This window comes from Macaca nemestrina, chromosome 1 (genome assembly GCF_043159975.1).
Source record: "Macaca nemestrina isolate mMacNem1 chromosome 1, mMacNem.hap1, whole genome shotgun sequence".
Classification (NCBI taxonomy): domain Eukaryota; kingdom Metazoa; phylum Chordata; class Mammalia; order Primates; family Cercopithecidae; genus Macaca; species Macaca nemestrina.
The window spans coordinates 27174837-27197663 of NC_092125.1; the positions used below are offsets into that span (position 1 = coordinate 27174837).

Genomic DNA, 22827 nt, shown 5'->3' on the forward strand with positions numbered 1-22827 from the left:
GGCATTAATTCAAGGAATCCATAAAAGGAGAATGGTTGGTCTTTTCATTGTTGGATTTTTTTCACCAATAAGACAAAGTTAGCTCAGGATAAAATTCAAATATCCTTACTTAAATTGGATATAGCTTATGGCTGAGGTTTAAAACTGTAATAACAAAAGAAAGTGTTCATCTTAGTGTGTTTATTACAAATTATAGCAGATAATGCTTTTCTTTGTTTTAAAGCAGATGAGTCAGTTATATTACTTTATATTGTCTAGCTTCATTGAAAACACACTTAAAACTCTTCACTTTTTAATTCATATTATTTAAATATTTTAAACCAAACTAACCTATAAACTGTTTATGCTCAACTCTGGAAGAACATTTCACTGACCATGGCTGTTAAAGAAAATATAAAACATGGCAGTAGTCATCAATGTCTATAAACAAGAAGCAATGTGAAAAGTCTAAAATTGACAAACAGCTTAAAATGTAATTTGATTTTCTCTTAAATGCCTACTAGAGACAAAAGATAATGTGATAAATGACTCTAAAGAAATTCCTCTGTCATGTCTTTGCTGCTTAATTTTTCAGTAAGTAATAGTAAATTGTATTTTGGAGGGAAAATAAGAGAAATGTCAGGCATTATATGTGTTAATTTCAAAATAACGATAGCACATGAAGAAACAATAGGGCAACAAAGATATATCAGTAGTATCTCTGTTATCTGTAACTGCATAACAAACCATCCAAATATGTAGTGGTGTAAAACAACAAATTCTCAAGGTTCTGTAGGTAGGCTGTGCAGTGGTTTTACCAAGAATCATTCACACAGCTGTATTCAGCTAGTGGACCAGCTGGGGGCTGTGCTCAGCTGAGACAACTAGGCTTTTCTCTCCTGTGGTCCTTAAGGAAGCTAGACCAGGGCTCTTCAAATACCACCACACAGCAACCAATGTACAGGCAATTGTCAAGTGTCCCCTTGAGTCATGTTTGCTGACATCTCTTTGGCCAATGCAAGTCACGTGGTCAAGCTCAGCGTCATTATGAGAGAAAACCACGAGGTATGATTCATTGAGAGCCATCAGTGTAACAATCTACCACTTAGTAATCCTCTTGCCTGCGCTGAGGCAAGCACTGTAAGATGCAGCATGAGATACTCTCCAAAGAAAACAAAAAATTATAAAAACCACTATTTAAGATTAAAACTTCTTAGCAATACACAGTAACTACTTCTTGTGAAAAAACAGTTTGGCCAGCCTTCACGAACCCAGAATATGGATTTCCAGAAAAAAAACAATTCTCACAGAGCTATGCAATAAATGTCTTCATCAGGTTCTGAGCAAAAATCGCAGCAAACATATTTTTGAGACAGATGACTGACTGGTATACAATAAATGTCCCAGATAGTATATAGTGCTATTGCTATGTAATAACGTCTTAGATAGCACAGTGCTACGGACTCTTCAAATGCCATTGACCAAAAAGAATAAATATGCAAACTTTCATCTATGCTAATGTATGTAACTATTCTAAAAGGTATTCATATTTGTCTTAAGTATATAAAAACCTATTCTAAACATCAAGGCTAAATTTTTGGTTTTTCTCATGCTTCCCTTACAAGCATAACATGTGTATCTGCCCCATGGATAAAGGAAGATTGTCTCAAATGAGGCACCTGTAATTTGGAGGAAAATTCAGTGAGTCAAGACTTTTGCTTGGCAACAATAGCAAAATTATTCAGAACAATTCTACCAAAAACTAAAAAAGTTGATATTTTTAAAAATCTTTTAAAAATTAAAGATAAATTGACTAGATCATAAATAATTACTGGGACAAAAGTGAAAAAAAAAAAAAGTAAGAATGAAAGGTAAGAATAAAAGTTGTTTTTGACTTGACAGCATTGCCTATCTGGAAACTCTGAACTTTGCTTTGTAATACATCATTGGGAAAGGGTAACAGAACCCAAGAGATGATCCTTCCTAAACCAATCTGGGCCCAAAGGCTACACCATCCCCCTTAGGGTGAATCAAAAACAACCAAGTCTTGAATGGCAATACAAGTTCACATCATCTAAGCAGTCTCAAAACTTACAATTTTTGAACTACCAGTCATACCGACTGCTAATGCCTCTGGGAAAAAGAAGCAAAGACAATTAATTCCCTCCTAGTAGGAAAGTAACGTCATCCTGTACCTCAAATAATTCATATGAAAATGCATATGACACATATAATATATACATATATGCAATACACCCACACATACACATATGGCAATCATGCAGAAAGATAACCACACACACATACACACATACAGGGACAAGGCCAACATGAGGGAAAACCAGGAGAAACAACAGAAGAGAGACCCACAAATACTTCAGATACTAGAATAATCAGATAAAAACTTTAAAATATCTGTGCAAACTATGGTTAAAGGACTAAAAGACAAGTTACAAAATATTATCAGGCTATAGAAAACTATAAGCTACAAAACTGAATAAGTAGATCTGAAAAAGAAAATATTAGAATATCTTGTGATGAAAATACAATAAAAAAAATGAGAACTAGATAAAGGGTTTGACAGAAGAAAGCAAATTCAGAATGAAGCACAGAAAAACAAAAAGATACAATAGAGATAAGAAAATAGTTTCATGAATGTAAGTGAAATAAAGACATTTTCAGATGAGAGCAAACTGAAAGAGTTTTCTATTAATAAACATACTCAAAAGGAAATTACTTTTTTAAAATGTAATTTAAGCAAAGGTAAAATCATCACAAACAGAATGTTTCAGATAAAAGAAAGGATAAAAAGCAAAAAGTGAAGAAACCTAAATGAATACTGATTACATAAAACAATAATAGTAAATCATTAGGTTCATGGAAAAACAAAAACAAAAACAAAAAAAATACACAACAAAAACAGCATATAATTCAGCAAAAATCCCAGCAAAAATTGAGCTAAAGTCTTCTGAGATTCTTAGATTTTCAAGAAGGAAGGTGAAAATATTAATTAGATTTAAGTTTCACCAAGTTAAGTACATATGTTGTAGTTTATAATGTAAACACTAACTGTATGCAGAAATAAAAGCAGATGAAAAAATCCTCAAGCAATCTAATCAATCAAAAGTAAGATAATAAAACAGGCAGGAGAAGAAAGCTCAGGATAAGATGTCAGAGTTAAAGCCAAGTATATTAGTAGTTACATTACAAATAAGTACTCTATAGTAGATGCAGGTTATAAAATTGTATTTATAAAAAAAAATTTTTAAGATAATCTGATTGGATTTTAAAGCCTAGATGACAGGTTGAAAGGTGGAGCAAACCACCATGGCACATGTATACCTATGTAATAAACCTGCACATTCTGCACACGTATCCCAGAACTTAAAGGAAAAAAAAGATACAAAAAGCAAACAAACAACAACAACAAAAACAACTAATGAAAGGCATACTTAGAATAGAATACTGAAAATCTAAAGTAAAAAGAATGGAAAAGGTATACCATGCGAATGTTAACCAAAAGAAAGCCAGTGCAGCTATATTAATATCAGAGAACGTAGACTTTAAGGTGAAAGGCATTGCTAGACATGAAGATGGTCTCTTCATAGTAATAAAAAGTTCAATTTACCAAGAAGATATAACAATTTAAATCACCTAGTAACATACCCTTAAAATTATAATATAAAGACTACATAACTATAGGAAGAAATAGACAAATGATAATTACATTAGAAAAGTTTAACAAAGCCTTGGCAATTGATACAATAAGCTGCCCAAAAATTAGTAAATATGTGAAAGATTTGAACATCACAATTCACAGACTTTACCTAATGGATGAATATATAAAACTATACAAAACAACTGCAGACTAAACATTCTTTTCTTTTCTTTCTTTCTTTTTTTCTTTTTTTTAGAGATGGAGTCTTGCTGTGTTGCCCAGGCTGGAGTGCAGTGGTGCCATCTCAGCTCACTTGAACCTCCCGGGTTCAAGCAATTCTCCCACCTCAGCCTCCCAAGCAGCTGGGACCACAGAAGCATGCCACCACACCCGGCTAATTTTTGTAATTTTTTAGTAGAGACAAGGTTTCTCTTGTCTTGGCCATGTTGGCCAAGCTGGTCTCCAACTTCTGACCTCAAGTGATCCACCTGCCTCAGCCTCCCAAAGTGCTGGGATTACAAGCGTGAGCCACCACACCTGGCCTAAACATTCTTTTCTAACACACATAGCTAATTAATAATTTACTATTCTAAGCCAGAGGCAAATCTCAACCAGTATGAAAGGCAAAAATCATGAAGAATATGTCCTCTAGACACATGCAATTCAGCTAGATTCCAATACAAAAACAGAATAAACAAATCTCCATATGTTTGGAAGTAAACATAATTCTAAATAAATAATAAACCAAAGAAGACAACACAAAGAAAGTAAAAAATATTTCTAACTGAATAAAAAATACATATCAAAAATAATAGGATATGATTATAAGCAGTATTTAGAAGGAAATTTATACCCTTAATTGCATATATTAAAAATGTTAAAAATTGATAGAGTACATAATTCTGAAACTACTAATAGCAGAAAAGTGGAATAAAGAAAATTGGTCAGTAACCACCAACTTAGAATTGTGTGTCTAGCAATAGTACCATTAAAGAAAGAGGGTAAAATAAAAAACTTGTGCAAATTAAAAAGAAACAGGTAGCTTACAATGAAGAAATGAAGGATAACAAGAAGAGAAATTATTCTAAAAGGACAGGTTGATATGCAAGAAGAATTGGTGAACAAATGTTTAGGTAAATCCAAGCAAATATTGTTTCTATCAAAATAAATAAATAAATAAACAAACAAATAAATAAAAGAATGTCTAACATGCAGGCAAAAAAAAACTGAATGTCCAAAGACAACAACAACAATAACGAAACTATGTAAGGTTTAAGAGAAATTAGAGCCAAGGTGTCCTAAACTTGTTGTATGACTTGGGAGAGAGCCATGTTATTATAGAACTTTAAGTTAAATACATGAAAAAATTTCAAGCCTAACCAATAAAGAATAAGTATAAAAATCACATAACCTCTAAAGCAACAGAGAATATAGTAGGCAGAATAATACTACCCCTCAAAGATATCCACATCATAATCTCCAGAACCTATAAATATGTTACCTCACCTGGCAAAAAGGACTTTGCAGAGGTGATTAAGATTACAGGCCTTGAGATAGTAGAGATTATTCTGGATTAATTCCCAAGGGCCCAATCTCATCACATGAGTCCCTAAAATCAGAGAATCTTTACTAGCTTTAGAGAACCAGAGAGATGTCAGTGTGGGGAGGACTCAGCATGCTATTGGTGGCTTTGAAGATGGAGAAAGGTGGCCCCAAACCAAGGAAAGTGGATGGCTTCAAGATGTTGGAATACACAAGGAAATCGATTCTTTCCTAGAGCCTCAAGAGAAATGCAGCCTTATCAACACCTGATCTTTACCTGATGAGATCTGATTGAACTTCTGACAGAACTGTAATATCATAAATTTGTATTGTTTAAGTGACTAACTTGGTGGTAATTTGTTATAGCTTCAATAGAAAACCATAAAATATTTAAAAAAAAAAAAAAACTGAAGAGAGGAAGAAAAATTTCTTCAACTAATCCAAAGAAAAGGCAAGAAGAAAAAATAGAAAAACAGCAAAACAAAATAGAAATATATACAAAAATATCAATAATCACAGCATATTTAAATGTACATGTACTAACTATACCAATGAAAATATAAGGGTTCCAGATTAAATTAAAAAAAAAACTATATGCTATTTACAAGAGATATAAGACATATCTTAAGCATAACAGGGCAAGACTAAAAGAGATGGCAAAAAGATATTCATTAACCCAAATACACTATCAGTCAAACTCTTTCTAAGGAAAGATGGCTCAAGCTGGAGCTGGAAAGGAAATTGAACTCTAATCTGTTAACTGACGAAGGACCATATGACTGAGAATTGTAGAATGGAAAGGCAGAATTTTATCTTATTTTAAGGAAAAAAATATCAATTTCTCTCCGGGAATTTAATAATGAGAAGGCATTTTTCATTGTATTATTTGGGAGGCAGTTGTACTGTTGTTGGGTCTGTCGTACAATCAAGAGCATGCCATCTTGGACAATGATACTATAGGTAAGTAAAGATGAGAAAAAGATTGGGGGTGAGTTTTTAGCAAGGCCTTTGTTACTGAACTAAGGTGCTTCTCTTTGGGTGCCTTTCAGCAGCCAAAACTCAACTGCTCACCACTGGTCCTAGGACAATATACAAAGTAACAGTAACTGGTATTGAGGGAATGGTTTCCTAAAGGTGACAGCAAGACTAAACTAATATTCATCTGGTCTCTTCTCCAAGAAGTAGCCATAGTCTACTAGAGCATAGCAGCCAATTGGCTTAAAGGTATAAAACCCAGAAAACAACTAGGAATGTGTACCCTTGCTCCTTATGAGTAAAGTAACTTCCATCCCTGTTCCCATGAGAAAGTGCTCTCTCTCCTTCTTCCATTTGCTCCTCCACGTCTGGACATATTTAAGGGTTTCTGGTTATACGTGGTCCTATCTCTTTTTTCTCAGACCTGCAGGTCCTCAAGTAGGGGATAGTGTACAAGTAAGGGATAGCGTATTGTTCTGCTGCTTTCACATGTTAAGCACGTCGGAGTCAGAGTCCAGCACCTGCAGTGGAATCCTGTTTCTCTCCAGTGCTCTCTCTCCTGTGCTCCATGGGCTGGGAGGCAGGATGAGAACCCTGAGCAAGTGTGCCCTCAGTTTGTTCAGTAGATCCACCTTTTCCTCAGGCGGGCTTCTAAGTTCCAGATCAGTGTAAGGGAAGAGGAAATAGGATTAGAAAGAAAACCTCAACCATTCTCAAACACAGCTTTCACCAGACAGCCTAAATAAAATTAATACTTAATATTTTGATCTACATCTGTCTCCTGTGTTAGTTCTTCATCAGTTAGTAATCTGGAAGGAAGAATGGAGACTAACTGAGCTCAAGAAATGACAAGCAGCTGTTTTAAGGAGGAATGTAAAAGATAAAAAAGAGAAGAGAAATAAGAGAGATTGTATGAAGGAGACAAGTAAATTGGTAAGATTAGGTCCCCATGTGGATTTAGGGATAAAATACATATGGAACTCAAGGACAGCTACCAATTTTCTATGTATGTGATTAGGTGAATGTTGTGTTAGTGCATACATAAGTAGGTTTTTCAATGAAAGAGAATTAATTTAATTTTGAATTTGTTAATTAATTCAATTTTGGATTTTTAAGTTCCTGTGAAAAATCTACATGGAAAAGTTCAGGAAAAAGATTAAACATATGGTTTTACAGCTGGGGTGATGACATAAATTTGGAAAGCAACACATTGTTGAAGTCATGGAGTACATAGAATCGCCTGGGAGGGTATATAGAATGAGAAAAAGAGGGCCATGAACAGAACGCTGGGGGAATACCAGGAGTCTTTTTTGCCTCTGAGAAGGAATGGCTCTGAGAAAAAAATAGCCAGAGAGACAGAGGTGGAAGCAATGGTAGGGGTGGGGGTGGTGAAGTGCCATAACAACCAGGGGAAGACAGAATAATAATTTTTAAAGTATTATAAACTTAATTTATTTATTCCAGTTGGGATGGAAGAACAGAAGAGGTACATTTTTGGCATTTATTAAAATTAAATTATTTAATTAAAATTTTTAATTTAATTTAATTTTAATTAAAGTTAAAATGTCTTTTAATTCATGTATACATTAATTATGATATCCCAATACTGTAATCCTGTTAAACTACATAATACCTGAACCCGGAAGTTGTTTCAAACTTGATATAGCCAAGATTTTATGACATTTCCTTCTAATGAAATTTCTTCAAACATGTATCTGATGATACTGGCAAATCTTCACATAGAAAAAATGTATAGTTCATATGAGTCAAATTCTAATATTAGAGAATGTATGTTCATCCATAAGAATTGTTAAACTACATAAGTCTAGAAAATATATAAAGTATTATTTCAGTACCTTTTAAAAAATTATCAATTAAGCAAATGCTTGGAATTTTGGGGCTGTATTTAAAAACTCAAAAGGTGATTTAGGTCAAAAGGTTATTTAGGTCAATCTCCCTACCTCCAGGGAGAAGTATTCTTAAGCCCCTTCCAAGCACAGGTCTCATCTAGTTTATGGCTTTTTATCCACATACCATTTCAGTACATCTCCAAGAGGACAGGAAAATGCATACTGTGACTGAGTTCCTGCTGTGATGGAGCCTCAAATAACTTAGGCTTAGACCTTGGGATCAAGTTGACTTCATAATTTTTCTTCTGAAAAACAGCAGGGTCTTCCTTTCACTGAAAGTTAACAGATGGGCTCAAGAACTTCATGTATTTAACATCTACTATAATGTTGTTCACCCAACTAGTGATGCCTTTCTCCCTTTAATTTGATTAGGTGACTTGTTTTCTGGCTGACACTCAAAAGGAATGAGGATTGCTGAATGTAAATATGTGGCTCAGTACTTAAAATTAATGGAGTTTTAAATAGGATACTAGCATTATTTTTCATTGATTTTTATAAACTTCTTACTAAAGATATAAGCTATCAAAGTAAACATTTAATACCTCGCTTATCACCTGGGGAATAGCTGTCTATTCATATAAAATTCCTCTATCATTCATACACATGCATACATACACACACTGACTCATCATATGAGAACTATTTAATTATTTCTGGTTTGAGGTAATAAATTTTTAGAAAGACACAAATTGTATTGCGTCTCTACATCTAAACAACAGAATCATAAAGTATCAATTGATTACTAGCTAAAATTAATATCAAAGACTGACTCATTGACAACTTGTAACCTTTATCCATTTGATTAGAGGATCTTTATAAAGAGAAGATAGAAATGTGAATCAAATGTCAGATTTCTACAGTCAAAGGGAATCGGAAAGCTGAAGCTAGTTCATGAGTTACGCTGAATTATATTAAATTATCTGGATAACTGCTCCCCAGTTAGCTGATAGGCTCTATGGGGATCAATTTCACTCATCCTCCTCACTACAGGCTTTACTATAGAAAGAAAAGAGTTGAAAATGTAATTAGTTCATAAATTTTTTTCAACACTATACAAAACTGAGAACTAGACTACATCAGTTGTTACACAGAAGGTGTTCTGTGGAACGCTGATACACATACCCATATATTTCCATATGCTTACTTTTGGCCATTTAAATAAAACAATACATTTTTGAAACTCTTCGGTTTGGAGGAAGTTTATTTAAATTACCCAAATGGTTGCTGGATTTACTAACCCATATGCAATTAAGAAAGAATAAGAAAAGAAAATGGTGAATCAATTTGAGTCAGTAAAATATATACTACGTATATTTTCAGTAACTATATAAAGCCCAAATACTTCAAATTTGTTTTTACATTAAAATAGAATTCTTCTGTTCATCCTGTTTTAAAATCAGTCCCATTCAACAGTATTTGCCAGCATATTAATTAGAGGTTTAGTAGAAAGAGAATGAATTTTAGAGAAAAACAAAACATGGTTTTCTGGTTTCCCTTTACTTTCTAGCTGTGTTACTGTGGACTAGTTACTTACCCATTCTATAAAATAGATTTAACAACATTCACTTCAGTCAAATCATAGTTAAAATATAAAAATTATGATTTTTATGGCTGATATTTTATTTTTCTTAGGTCAGACTGTTAACCCTGACTCTCTAACTCACTTATTTTGCTAGTTTAAATAAAAATTTAAAGTAGTCTTCCAGCCTGGGCAAGATGGCCAAACCCCATCTCCTGCAAAATACCAAAAAATTAGCCAGGCATAGTGGTGCATGGTTGTAGTTCCAGCTACCTGGGAGGCTGAGATGGGAGGATCACTTGAGCATGGGAAGTCAAGGGTGCAGTGGGCTATGATTATGCCACTTCACTTCAGCCTGGGTGATGACAGAGTCAGACCCCGCTTAAAAAAATAATTAAATAAAATAAAGCAGTCTTGAACTGAGGTGTATGTAAAGTGCATATTAGAGTGTCTGGCATATAGTATGTGCTCCATAAATGAATGCTACACATATTTATTAGTTTTAAATCAAGGAATTATGGTTGGCATTTCCTTAATTCCATAGACTTTTACATAAGATCCCACAACATTAAAAGATTCCTGTTTATTTATCTAATACCTGAAATTTTTATCCTATTTCAAAGAAAGTGTTTGGTGTTCCTTTGTTACGAGGCATTCACCACCCCTCTGATCCATCACCCTTTGTGTACTAACACCCACACTGAGAATCCAATCACCTCAAGAACCATAAAGTTCTTGCTTTCCACAGAAAGACTATGGAAGTCACAGAAAGAGATATCTCATTACTATGAGAGTGACTCAGATGTTAGGCAATCAATTAGTCATTTGAGTAGCAGATCTCAAAAAATAGTGTGACTGATTTGTTTTTCCTATTGAATTAAATCATTTTTGGAACCTTTTATACATATAGCCTTAACTTCTACAAATAATCCCTATTTTAATTATAGCACCAATCACTCTACAGTTAAAAAAAAAAAAAAGTCCCCAAACCATACAAAATATAAGCTACAGAAATTAGATCCAAGAGAGATGACAAAGGACTTAAATTTTCATTTCAAATATAATTAATTCTAATCTCAGAAAGTTGAAATTCATAAATGTAGAGAATTTAAAAGTTAAAAAGTCATCTTGATAATACTGAAAATCAATATTCAGAAGGAAAACATCAGAAGTCCTTGTTTTCTATAAGTCTAATTTTCAGCTGTATCTACAAGTTGTTCTTTCTCACTTCCGTTTTTTTCTTAGCCCCTTTTACAGATGACTGTATCTCTGAGATGTGCTAAGTTGCATAGGAGACATAAATATGAATTAAGTCAGATAAGACATGTACAACTATGATATTATCAATTTTTTTTAATTGAAAAAAAGAAAAAGACAGAATGAAGACAACCATTTTCCAGGTCCTATCCATCCTCATATGGTTAAATACTCCCAGTCTTGATTCAGATTGACTTTGAACCCAAAGTTACAAAATGTAAAAAGATTATATAATTGTTTTCTTACTTTTCTTTCCTACTGCCCAGCTGGCGAGCTGTATATTGATCCCCATAGTCAATTAATACCAATTGTCGAGAAAAGACATTCACTTTGTTGCCTATAAATAAATCTTCCAAGTGCAGGCTATCATATTTGGTCCGCTTTAAAAAGGTGCGATGATTCTTTACATCATGCTAGAACCAGACACAAGAATATAACAAACAAACAAACAAAATTTATGAATAAGGAAAGTTAATCTTATCATAAGGTAGAAATAATTCTTAATTCTGTCTTATCAAAGATAAGTTATTTCTGTTTCTTTTTTGTTACAAATATAAATCATAATTTTTAATTACTTCCATATTTCTGAATCCAATCTGGTAATAACATAAAAACTTTTTATTACACATTTAATACTCTTAAAACCCTGAATAGAAAGATTTGTTTATTACCAAATCATTTCAGTAGTCCTTACAAAATGCTAAAGAAAGAGTCATACACCCAAATTTCTGCTTTTTTGTGTACACAAAATCCCAATACCAAAAAGATCCACTTGTTAAAATTGTGTTGCCAATGAAGAAACACAAAGAAATAAACAGAAGCCTCTTAGCTTGATCCTCTCAATTTGACTTTTTGTAGCAGTAACAGCTTTCAATAATGAGGACATATTTATGACCATAATAATCCTTATCTATAATCACTTATTGGTTATTTCTTATCCAAAACATGAATAATCCCATTTCAGTCTTTTTTTTTTCTTTTCTTTTTTTTTTTTTTTTGAGATAGAGGCTCATTCTGTCCCCCAGGCTGGAGTGCGGTGGCGTGATCTCAGCTCACTGCAACCTCCACCTCCTGAGTTCAAGCCATTCTCCTGCCTCAGCCTCCCGAGTAGGTGGGATGACAGGCATGTACCACCACACCCGGCTAATTTTGTGTATTTTTAGTAAAGACAGGTTTTCACCATGTTGGTCAGGCTAGTCTCGAACTCCTGACCTCAAGTAATCCGCCCACCTCAGCCTCCCAAAGTGCTGGGATTACAGGCATGAGTCACCGTGCCCGACCCCCACTTCAGTCTTCTAACAAAAACAAAAAAAATTTCCTATCTTTGACATTAAAAGTAAAGGCACAAGTTAACTTCTTATATTGAAATTATAATGAATATCTTTAAAAAGAATTTCCATATATATACACACACACACACACACATATAAATGTGTTTTTAAAAAGCAATTATATAAAAGGCAATGGTTCCCATGTTCACCCCCTTTGCCGACATTCAAGCAAAGAAAGACTTATTTACCATTTCAACAGATCCATCCCCTGGGTAAAATAAAAGCTCATAACGTCGAAGAAGTGAAGCATTTGGATCATACCACTCTGCAATGAAAACGAATCTTTCACTATGACTCTGCAAAGAAAGACAGAAGAATTTTAACACTAACATATAAAGAACAAGCACTCTCCTGTAAGTCACACAAAATGAAAGCAAGAATTACCAATTTGCAAAAAACAAACTTACTCCTACCTATTGTATTGAATTTTTCTGCTTTTCAACAAAATATCAGTTATCAACACACCCTCAGAAATATTTCCTTTTAATTTCTCATATCTCAGAGATGACTTATGGATTGCTTATTACTTTATAGCCATCTAATCATCCTGAGTAAATTAACATTTTCTGAGAACATGAGCTCCTGATTTTACTGTGGTAGCAATTCAGTCCTTCTGAAAGCAAGTTTACATAGAGACTATCAATAAATTAATATAAGCATACATTTCTGAGGATAGGTCTCAATTATATGAAGTTTTGACTTCCCTAAATTTGAGAATCTAGTAGTATCAGAATATTACCATTAAAATTATAGTAAACATCTTTTTTCCTTAGTAATTACATATGATAGTATCTTTTTATAGAAATAGAGAATGTGTTAGTCTAGGACCTCTGAAAATAAACGTGAAGACAAGACTGAACATGCAAGAATTTCATTAAGGAAAATTCCTGTAATATAAAATGAGGAGGGAGCCAAGGAAGACTAGAAAAGCTGACAAAAAACAATGCAAGTTTGACACAGAGTGGTGTAGAGGTGCAAGCAAGGTTAAGTAGAATCATCCCAGATTGCTACACCCTCTAAGGAAGGTTCAGTAAGCCCATCAGGAAGTGCTAGAGCCAGGTGACTCCCAAGGACACGGAGGGGCCAGCTTTAGTATCCCTGTTCCTCTCAATCACTGGCTGGGAGCAGCCTTTGGGAAACAAGTGCTCAGCACAAAGCAGCAGTGGATTTCAGAGAACAGCAGCTGGGACCCTTGGTCATTTAGGTTGCCTGTAGTTGGAGGTCTGTGAAGTACATTCTTAGGGCTACCACAGAGAGCAAAAAATGAAAAAAAATAAGTCAAAGATGGGTCCTTTTCCCTTGACTATCGAGCAGGATTTCCCATTATATATGTTAGTAAAAATACCCTCGCCCCAAAGGCCCTTCATTATAATAAGCAAATAAAAGCATAGGGAAGAAGGGAATCTAGGAGTTTTATTGCTAATTCTGGATTTGCCATCTGATGCTCTGGTTAGGGTAAATTTGGGGATTCTTTTTATGTTAATAATTGACTTATAAATTCTAATGGTAGAAGTTGTATGTCTTATTATGTTTATAATATATCCATAAACTATAATGTAGATGAGTAGTTTTTAAGACACTTTTATTTTTCCCACAATCATCCAAAGACATATTTAAAAAATGCTGATTACTCAAGAGAAAATAAATGTAAAATAATAGACATACTATGACATTTGCAAAAGCCTTTCATCATATGTATTTTTCATATTGACTATATAACAATACAGCTTTTTTGAGTTTAGGTTTCACTGTGCATTCTAGTATTGTACTCACTTACAAATAAAAATTTAAATATTAGTAAATTATTGAAATTTTTACTATCTATAATAAAATATTTACTTAAATACATAATTGAAATGTTGCCTTCACTAAAATAAATACGAAATAGAAGAAATGACACATCTAACTAAAGCAAATGAAAAATCAATGAAACCTGGTACTTCCATTTATCCACGTAGCCTATCCACCAAACCTGCCAGCCACACTCTTTAATTCTGAATTGGGCAGCAGAATTTTGCACTATACTCTATCCAGAAAACAGTTTTAATACAAAGAAGATAAACTGAAGAACTATTGCTTCTGGCTATGAGAAAGTAGCTCATAGCAAACCAATGCTACTTTCAAGAACAACTAGAAAAGTAGGATATCAAAGATTTGGAGAGCTTTTAAGGCAGCCAGGGTATGAGGATCCAAGATCCAGAAAGACAGGAAGCCCACTGAAATGAAACCAACATTCATTGTGTTGTTTTTACTCGTAAGACACGTGCTGAGTCTCAAGTCAAGTAGGCAAGTGACTGAGAAGCCTAAGAAGCTGGTAGAGGGAGCCCACCAAGGGGCAGAGAAACAGGTACAAAAGCGAGCTCAAACCTGTGCTTGTTCAGTAGAGTTTTTGGAAACGAACTCCCAAGTCAGTGCTGTTTCCTCTGTGAGAAAAGGTTTATTACTCCAAGTACAAATTATATTCAAACTTGATTTAAACTTAACTTTCTGGTTTACCTTTACAGTAAAAACTGTGTTTACTTCCCAGAGTTAAAAGATACATCTAGAGATATAACAGTGGTACATCTGCACTTGGGATAAAACATCACAGGTTGATCTTTCAACTACCTGCCTGACACATATGCACACACACATGCACACTTACACACACCAAAGCCACCTTTAAAATTTAAAGAAAATTTACTTTTCAGCTTTGTTGAGCCAAATCTAGAAAAAAAGAGGAACTTGGTTTCCTTTTGCTTTTTTTTCCTCAAATGATATTAAAGCTATATATCATTTTGTTTTTAACTCTTCACTTTATGGATAAAGAAACTGAGCTCCAGAGAATATAAATGACTAGAATAAGGTCACAGAGCTGGTTAACAACTGAGCCAAAACTGGAAACTACACTTTCTACGACTCAGATATTTCCATATCACTAACCTTCCAGGGCCAACTCAAGAGGGAGAAACACTTTAGTAGCATATAGATACACCTTCAGCTGTTTGCCACAGATGCTCTGATGAGAATGTCACAACCTAATGATTATACAGACAATCATTAGTTCCTTCTTCCTTGAAGATTCCAGCTTCTATCAAAAGTAATTTATGGGGAGCATTTAAAGATTACACTGCATCAAAAACAGACTTTCTTAAAGAAGCCAAATCATTTTTCCTCTTTTGAACATTTTAAATATAAGTTATACATAATAAAAGAGTTGATCCCTCACACATAATCACACTTTGTTCCAGAAATCTTAAAGTCTTAAAGGAAGATGTGTATTATTATACCCAGAAGTCTTGAAGTGACTTGAACTGGACAATGTGGTATTATTGTACCCAAAAGCCTTAGTATCTTAAAGTCTTAAAGTCTCTGTCTATACAGAGAGAACTCAATGGTAAGTAAACAATTTTTACATTGTAACATGCATATATGTGTGTGTATATATGTATGTTATTGAGTGTAATATAAAATTCATATGTTTTATAACATAAAATAGGTGATTTTATGGAAATTTTGACCAATATTGGAATTGCAAGTGAAATTATATTTGAAGACTAAGCAAGTCCTTAGTGAAATAAATCACACCACTACCTCTCTCTGCTACTGTTTAAAGGAAGGCGCAGCTTTACAATGGATCATATGAAATTAACAATCTTTTCCATATAGATATACTTAAAAAAATCCAATCTCTCAGTTCAAGAGTGAGTTTAAGCTTATGTTACCAAGCAAAATTGTACTTTGGCCTCACATACTTCAATAATATTGATCAGAAAGCCATTCCATTCCTGATGATACTTTGATCATCAATCAACAAATACCAACTGGGCCTAGTACTGCTAGTATGCTGAGTGCAATGAGCACACCAATCTGGTAAGTCTGCTGCTGCTGGTGCTACTGCTGCTACCATTTGCTGGCAGCCTACAGCAAATGACATGGCCCTGAAATGTGTGGCTTAAAGAGAAGATCCAGGAAACTATAAAGGGTTTTTTTGGGGGAAATTATGGAGGAATATTTGAGAGTCCAAAAGACATGGGCAAGACTTAATCTCTGTAAGCCTCATTTTCCCCATCTGAAAAATCGAAACAGTACTTTCCTCATAAGGTAGTTATGGGGATTAAATGACTTAGTTTACATGAAGCACTTAAGATTTCTGTTGCCTATGTCTCCCAAAGCAACGATGGTGGTTTATAGGTCCACCTGTGACTTTAGAGCTGCATTGCACACACTCATCTCCCTCACTGATCTTTTTCTGACATATAAGAAGAGCATCTCTGGATTTGTGATGATGCAGCCTCAGCTGCAACTAATCCTAGGTAAATAGTTTTTTAAAGGTCTTTGTAGAAAAAATCAGTATGAAGGAAAAAGGGATTTATGATGGACAGAAAAATGACAAAAATTATATTTATAAATGAAAATAAAAACTACTGAACATATAGTACTAAGTAAAATTTTGTAAAGGATATATAATATTAATAAATCAGAGCCAAAGTACAATTCTTACCTTTTGGGGAGTTCAAACAGTTATAGATCTGTTTTTGTCAATAAAATTTTAGTAACACTTTTCTTTTTAAATTTTATAACACTATCTGTTACACATTCATCATTAGTTTTATAGTGGACTTAGGGTGCCCCTTAAAGCAGATACAGCTTAGATCATAATACCCAAGTCTTTTCAAATACATGGAAAGCCTTCCTAAGAAGGATGGGTACAAACATGCCAAAATTGCAAAGACAACAGTAAATACCTAACTTTTCAATGCCCAGACACAGATGAACATCCACAAGTATCAGGATCATCCAGGAAAATATGAACTTACCAAATAAACCAAATAAGGCACAAGGAACCAATCCTGAAGAAACAGACATGTTTGACCTTTCAGAGTATTCAAAATAGCTCTGCTATATGTTTCAAAATCAACCCTGGCTAGGGGCCCGAAGCAAACCAGTTTAGTGCTAACAACAACAAAAAAATCTAATCTACTTTATTTTCACTCTACCTTCTCTCCCACACATTCCTTATTTCTCACTCTACTGCTCCAAGCTTCAACTTCTTTGTTCCTAAATATTTTATGAAAAAGTTCAAAACACTTTTTCTTCTAGATAAGCAATGTTTGTGTTTTCTTAATGTCATGCTGTGGTTTGAATTTTCAAATTTCATGAAAATTTGTGTTTCCTGGAAAACAAAACAAAACAAAACAAAACAAAAAAAAACAACAAACCTCTGCTAAGGAAACCCAAGAAATTCAAGATAACACAGAGCAGAGAAGAAATTCAGAATTCCATCAGATAAACTTAACAATGAGATTGAAATAATTAAAAAGAATTGAGCAGAAATTCTGGAGCTGAAAAATGCAAAAAGCATACTGAAGAAGGCATCAGAGTCTTTTAATAACAGAATTGATCAAGCAGAACAAAGAATTAGTGAACTTGAAGACAGGCTATTTGAAAATATAGAGAGGAGACAAAAAAAAGAATAAAAAACAATGAAGCACACTTACAGGATCTAGGAAATAGTCTGGAAAGGGCAAATCTAAGAGTTATTGGCCTTATAGAAGAAGTAGAGAAAGAGATAGGGATAGAAAGTTTATTCAAAGGGCTGGTAACAGAGACCTTCCCACACCTACAGAAAGATACCAATATCCAAATACAAGACGGTTATAGAAAACATCAAACAGATTTAATCCAAAGAAGACCACCTCAAGGCATTTAATAATCTACCTGCAAAGGTCAGGGATAAAGAAAGAATTCTAAAAGCAGCAAGAGTAAAGAAGCAAATAAACAATAGAGCTCCAATACATCTAGGAACAGACTTTTCAATAGGAACCTTACAGGCTGGGAGAGAGTGGCATTACATATTTAAAGTGGTGAAGGAAAAAAAGATTTTTATCCTATAGTAGTATATTTAGTGAAAATATCCTTCAAACATGAAGGAGAAATAAAGACTTTCCCAGACAAACAGAAGCTGAGAAACTTCATCAACACCAGACCTGCTCTATGAGAAATGTTAAAGGGAGTACTTCAATCGGAAAGAAAAAGACACTAATGAGCAACAAATAATCACCTGAAGATACAAAACTCACTGGTAATAGTAAGTACACAGAAAAACACAGGACATTATAACACTGTAACTGTGGCATATAGAGAAATGCAAATCAAAACCATGATGCGGCACCATCTCACACCAGTCAGAATGGCTATTATTAAGAAGTCAAAATGGCTGGGTGCGGTGGCTCACGCCCGTAATCCCAGCACTTTGGGAGGTAGAGGCAGAAGAATCACGAGGTCAAGAGTTCGAGACTAGCCTGGTCAACATAGTGAAACCCTGTCTCTACTAAAAATACAAAAATTAGCCGGGCGTGGTGGCAGGTGCCTGTAGTCTCAGCTACTTGAGAGTCTGAGGCAGGAGAATTGCTTGAACCAGGGAGGAGGAGATTGCAGTGAGCTGAGATCGTGCCACTGCACTCCAGTCTGGTGACAGAGCAAGACTCTGTCTCTAAATAAATAAATAAAATCCATTACAAATGATACTGGAGAAATTCAAAAAATCTTTATGGCTACTACAAGCAACCATATGCCAATAAACTGAAAACTCTAGAAAAAAACAGAAAAATAACTAGACACATACAATCTACTAAGATTGAACCAGGAAGAAATTCAAAACCTAAAGAGACCAATAAGAAGTAATGATATCAAAGCCATAATAAAGTCTCCCAGTAAAGAAAAGTCCAAAAAATAGAGGAGGAAGGACTACTTCCAAACTCATTCTATGAGGACAGTATTACCCTGATACCAAAACCAGAAAATGACACATATAAATAAACAAATAAATAAATAAATAAAAATACAGGTCAATATCTCTGATAAATATTGATGCAAAACTCGTCAACAAAATACTAGCAAACTGAATTCAGCAATACATTAGAAAGATCATTCATTATGACCAAGTGGGATTTATCCCTGGGATGCAAGGATGGTTCAACATAAGCAAATCAATCAATGTGATATGACATATCAAAAGAATGAAAGATAAAAACCATACGATCATTTCCATTGATGTTGTAAAAGTATTTGATAAAACTCAACATACCTTCATGATGAAAACTCTCAAAAAACGGAATACCGAAGGAACATACCTCAACATAATAAAAGCATATTTGACACATATAACAGACCCACAGCTAGTATCATACTGAATGGGGAAAAACTAAAAGCCTTTCCTCTGAGATTTGAAACATGACGAGGGTGCCCATTATCACTACTGTTATTCAACATAATAATGGAAGTCCTAGCTAGAACAATCAGACAAGAGAGAGATATAAAGGGCATCCAAATTGGAGAGGAAGAAGTCAAATTATCCTTGTTTACAGATGATATAATTTTATATTTTGAAAAACCTAAAGACTCCACTAAAAGACTCTTAGAACTGATAAATTCAGTAAAGTTGCAAGATACAAAATCATACAAATATCAGTGGTACTTGTATATGCCAACAATGAACAATCCAAAAAAGAAATTTTAAATAGTTAACCCATTTACAATAGCCACAAATAAAATAAAATACCTAAGAATTAACAAAAGAAATGAAGTGAAGATCTCTGCAGTGAAAACTATAGCACACTGATGAAATAATTTGAAAAAGACACCAAAAAAATGGGAAGCTATTCCATGTTCATGGAATTGGAAGAATTAATATTGTTAAAATGTCCACACTACCTAAAGCAATCTACAGATTCAGTGCAATCCCTATCAAAATACCAATGTCGTTCTTCAAAGAATAGAAATAGGAAAAACAATTCTAGAATTTATTTGGAACCACAAAAAACTCAGAATAGCCAAAACCATCCTAAGCAAAAATAACAAAACTAAAAAAATCACATTAACTGACTTCAAATTATACTACAGAGCTATAGTAATCCAAACATCATGGTGCTGACATAAAAACAGACACATAGACCAATGGAACAGAATAGAGAACCCAGAAAAAATCCACACACCCACAGTGAACCCATTTTCAACAAAAGTGCAAACAAGATACACTAGGGAAAAGACAGCCTCTTTAATAAATGGTGCTGGGAAAACTGGATATCTATATGCAGAAAAATGAAACTAGACCCCCCTATCTCCAGCCATATACAAAAATAAAATAAAAATGGATTAAAGTGTTAAATCTAAGACCTCAAACTATGAAACTACTACAAGAAAACATGGGAGAAAATCTCTGGGCAAAAATTTCTTGAGCAATACCCCACAAACATAGGCAACCAAAGCAAAAAGGAACAAACGGGATCACATCAAGTTAAAAACCTTCTGCACAGCAAAAAAAACAATCAACAAAGTGAAGAGACAACCCACAGAGTGGGAGAAAATATTTGCAAACTACCCATCTGACAAGGGATTAATAACCAGAACACCTAAGGAGCTCAAACAACTCAACAGGAGAAAATCTAATAATCTGACTACAAAATGGGCAAAACATCTGAATAGATATTTCTTAAAAGAAGACATACAAATGGAAAATAGGCATATGAAAAGGTGTTCAACATCACTAATCATCAGAGAAATGTAATCAAAACTACAATGAGATATCATCTTATCCCAGTTAAAATGGCTCTTATCCAAAAGACAGGCAATAAAAAATGCTGGTGAGGATGTGGAGAACAGGGGACCCTTGTACACTGTTGTTAGGAATGTAAATTAGCAAAACCATTATGGAGAACACAGTTTGGAGGTTTCTCACAAAACTAAAAATTGGGCTACCATATGATCCAGCAATCCCACTGCAGGGTATATACCCAAATAAAAGGGAATCAGGATATTGAAGAGATATCTGCATTCCTATGTCTGTTGCAGCACTGTACAATAGCTAAGATCTGAAAGCAACCTAAATGTCCATCAACAGATGAATGGATAAAGAAAATGTGGTACATATACATAATGAAGTACCATTAAGCCATAAAAAAGAATAAGATCCAGTCATTTGCAACAACAGAGATGGAACTGGAGATCATTATGTTAAGTGAAATAAGCTAGGCACAGAAAGACAAACATCGCATGTTCTCACTTATCTGTGGGTTCTAAAAAAATGGAAAAAAATTGAACTCATGGACATAGAGAGTAGAAAGATGGTTACCAGAAGTTGGGAAGAGTAGTGGGAGGCTGTAGGGAAGGTGGGGGTGAATAACAGGTATAAAAATATAAAATAAATACAAAAATATAAAAATAAAAAGAATGACCAAGACCTACTGATAGCACAGTAGGGTGACTGTAGCCAATAATAACTTAATTGCACATTTTAAAATAACTTAAAGAGTGTAACTGCATTGTTTGTAACAAAAGGATATCAAAGGATAAATGTATCAAAAGGATAAATGCTTGATGGGACACAGTACATTCACCATAATGTGCTTATTTCACATTGCATGGCCTGTATCAAAATTATCTCATGAACCCCATAAATATATATACCTACTATGTAACCATAAAAATTTAATTTTTTTAAAAAAAGAAATTTGCCAAGATCACACAGCTTATAAACAGAGGTGAACCCAGGCAGCTTGACTCCAGATCTCCTGCTCTTAGCCACTCTCCTTAACCGTGGCAAGAAGGGATCGAAACTCCCTTCTGAGAGACACTGGACTAAGCAGCCTATATAAGCTGCACTGTCAGCTTGATTTCTAGAAACAGCAACTATATTCTTTAAATTTAACCCCCTATTAAGACAAATCAGGTTTTAAAAACCAATACAGTCATAACAATAAAAATCAAGCCATACTTATCAGACTTGTAATTCTAACAATGCACTGAAAAAAATGTACATTGCATTTTGTAATGCTGTATTTTAGGAAAAATTACTTCACAATAGGCAGCAAAATATTTTTGTTCATACAAAAGTGTTCCCTTCTTTAAATCATACTAAATGGATTACATAATGCATGATGAAGAAATGTCTTAAACTAACTAGAAGTCTTATTTTCATGATTTGCATGCTGAAGGGTCAGTAACTAGTCTCAATCTATTTCAAGTCAAGTATCTGCTTCTGTTTGACTTAAAAGACATTCTGGAGTAAATTATGTAGATGATAAAGTTTACAGTTCAACAGGCTTCTAAAGTTTAGTCTGAGTCTCCATGAACCCACATTTCACCTTGAATGACATTATAATAGAAATCAACAGCATCAGTAACCAAAACAGCATGTTACAGGTAGCAAAACAGACACATAGACGAATGGAGAATAATAGAGACCCACAAATAATACCACACATCTACAACCATCTCATCTTTGACAACCCTGACAAAAACAAGCAATGGGGAAAGGATCTCCTATTCAGTAAATGGTGCTGGGAAAACTGACTAGCCATACACAGAAAAATGAAACTGGACCCCTTACTTACACCTTATACAAAGATTAAGTCAAGATGGATTAAAGACTTAAATGTAAAATCCAATACCATAAAAACCGTAGAAGAAAACCTAGGCAATACCATTCAGGACACAGGCATGGGCAAAGACTTCATGACAAAAAGGCCAAATGCAATTGCAACAAGAGCAAAAACTGACAAATAGGATCTAATTAAACTAAAGAGCTTCTGCAAAGCAAAAGAAACTATCATCACAGTGAACAGGAAACCTACAGAATGGGAGAAAATTTTTGCAATCTACCCATCTGAAAAGGTC

General features: G+C 34.1%; 1 protein-coding gene across 8 annotated transcripts in view; it reads right to left on the reverse strand.

Moving 5' to 3' along the window:
• LOC105493024 (NME/NM23 family member 7) overlaps positions 1-22827 on the reverse strand; it is a 208637-nt gene that overhangs the window by 160358 nt on the left and 25452 nt on the right. For 3 of the 8 annotated variants that reach the window (XM_071075327.1, XM_011760446.2, XM_071075318.1), the window contains 2 exons: positions 12360-12467; positions 11087-11253 (listed from right to left, as the gene is read on the reverse strand). In XM_071075327.1, the coding sequence (XP_070931428.1) occupies positions 11087-11253; positions 12360-12362 (170 nt within the window). In that variant the 5' untranslated portion in view covers positions 12363-12467. Of the gene's footprint in view, positions 1-11086; positions 11254-12359; positions 12468-15093; positions 15195-22827 lie in introns of those variants that run through there. The other 5 variants (XR_011610935.1, XM_071075325.1, XM_071075326.1 and 2 more) reach the window with 4 other exon arrangements.